This window comes from Myotis brandtii, unplaced genomic scaffold (genome assembly GCF_000412655.1).
Source record: "Myotis brandtii unplaced genomic scaffold, ASM41265v1 scaffold2134, whole genome shotgun sequence".
NCBI classification, from domain to species: domain Eukaryota; kingdom Metazoa; phylum Chordata; class Mammalia; order Chiroptera; family Vespertilionidae; genus Myotis; species Myotis brandtii.
Window position 1 is genome coordinate 191,131 of NW_005357977.1, and position 1,872 is coordinate 193,002.

Genomic DNA, 1,872 nt, shown 5'->3' on the forward strand with positions numbered 1-1,872 from the left:
GCGCACCACCTGAGTGCAGGGTGAGCCCGCACAGGGAGCGCCAGTTCTCTCCACCTCACTCCCGGGCCAGGGAGGGCGGAGTGAGCTGATCGCAGAGCCAGGCATAGCGATGGCAGCCTGCGCCACTGAGGCCGGCAAGGGGCAGAGAACAGGGGCCCGCCTGTGCCCAGCCTCCCCGGGTAGCCCTCCTCGGGGGAGGAGAAAGCGGCTTTCTTGTTTGTCCAGTTGCTCATGGTTGACTCAGACTGGCTTCTGGATTTGGTGTTAAGAAATTAACTGGCTTTTTATATGGTGGCAGTTAGTGCCAGGGTGTGAGAATTTGAAAACCTCCGAGTATTGTTTTACCAACGTTTATTATTCTCCCCACACATGGCTCCAGCCCTAAAGTACTTGAGAGTAAGCACTTCCTGAAAGCTGACCCTCGGTCAGGTTTTTTTCATCTGATCTCTTTCTCTTTTTTAATTGATTTTATAGAGGAAGGAAGAGGGAGAGAGAGATAGAAACGTCAATGATGAGAATCATTGATTGGCTGCCTCCTGCACACACCCCCACTGGGACCAAGCCTGCAACCCGGGCATGTGCCCTGCCAGGAAGTTGAACCATGACCTCCTGGTTCATAGGTCCATGCTCAACCACTGAGCCAAGTCCCCTGGGCATTTATCTGATCTCTTAGTGAATTCTTTTAAGTCCTTATATCATTTGGGGAGGGTGGGTCAGTGAAGAAGTGACAGGAACTGGGTAGCCCCTAGAGAGGCCCATTTCAGAGCCTGAGCTGCCTTGCCCCTGTCATGCCACACTGAAGGACCTTGATGGAGGTAAAGGCTCTGGTTCTTGCCCTGGCTGGTGTGCTCAGTGGTTAGAGTATGGGCCCCTGAACTGAAGGGTTGCAGGTTCAATCCCCCTCCCTGGTTATGTGCCGGAGTCAACCAACCCATGTGTCTCTGTCACATTGATCTCTCTCTTCTCCCCTCGCCCCTCCTTCCCTTCCTCTCTCTCTAAGAAAGAAAAAACATCAATGGGAAAATATCCTAGGGTGAGGATGAACAACAACAAAAATTCAGGTTCCCTTGTTCTTCTCTGGCAGGCTAAATAAAATTCCTCTCCTGGTGGCTCCCAAGGTTTTTTCCCTTAAGGAAAGCCCCTGGCCAGCCATCTGACTTCTTTTCATTCTCCTTTCAGGCCTAAAGGGCGGTGGCCCCAGTGGTGGAAGCGGCGGTGGTGCTAACGGTACCTCCTTTAGCTACACATTCCATGGAGACCCTCATGCCATGTTTGCTGAGTTCTTCGGTGGCCGAAATCCCTTTGACACCTTTTTTGGACAGCGAAACGGGGAAGAAGGCATGGACATTGATGACCCGTTCTCTGGCTTCCCCATGGGCATGGGTGGCTTCACCAACATGAACTTTGTCCGCTCCCGCCCTGCCCAAGAGCCTACCCGAAAGAAGCAAGACCCCCCTGTCACCCATGACCTTAGGGTCTCCCTTGAAGAGATCTACAGCGGCTGTACCAAGAAGATGAAGATCTCCCATAAAAGGCTGAACCCCGATGGGAAGAGCATTCGCAACGAAGACAAAATCTTGACCATTGAAGTGAAACGGGGGTGGAAAGAAGGGACCAAAATCACGTTCCCCAAGGAGGGAGACCAGACCTCTAACAACATTCCAGCTGACATCGTCTTTGTTTTAAAGGACAAGCCACACAATATCTTTAAGAGAGATGGCTCTGATGTCATTTACCCAGCCAGGGTCACCCTCCGGGAGGTAAGGCACTAGGCAAAGTGGTGTCTGGAGAAAGGGCTGCTTTTTGACACATACTTGTCTTTGTTTGACAGATAGTTCTGAGCTCTTGGTGTCTGATAGATTTGGGGAAGAG

The 1,872-nt window shown here is 51.7% G+C and overlaps 1 protein-coding gene across 1 annotated transcript in view; it reads left to right on the top strand.

Moving 5' to 3' along the window:
- The first annotated feature begins 1,158 nt into the window (after window positions 1-1,158).
- The window catches only part of DNAJB1 (DnaJ (Hsp40) homolog, subfamily B, member 1), a 1,387-nt gene continuing 673 nt past the window's right edge, over window positions 1,159-1,872 (top strand). The window contains exon 1 of the mRNA XM_014539350.1: window positions 1,159-1,760. Within this exon, the coding sequence (XP_014394836.1) occupies window positions 1,269-1,760 (492 nt within the window). The 5' untranslated portion in view covers window positions 1,159-1,268. The remainder of the gene's footprint in view (window positions 1,761-1,872) is intronic.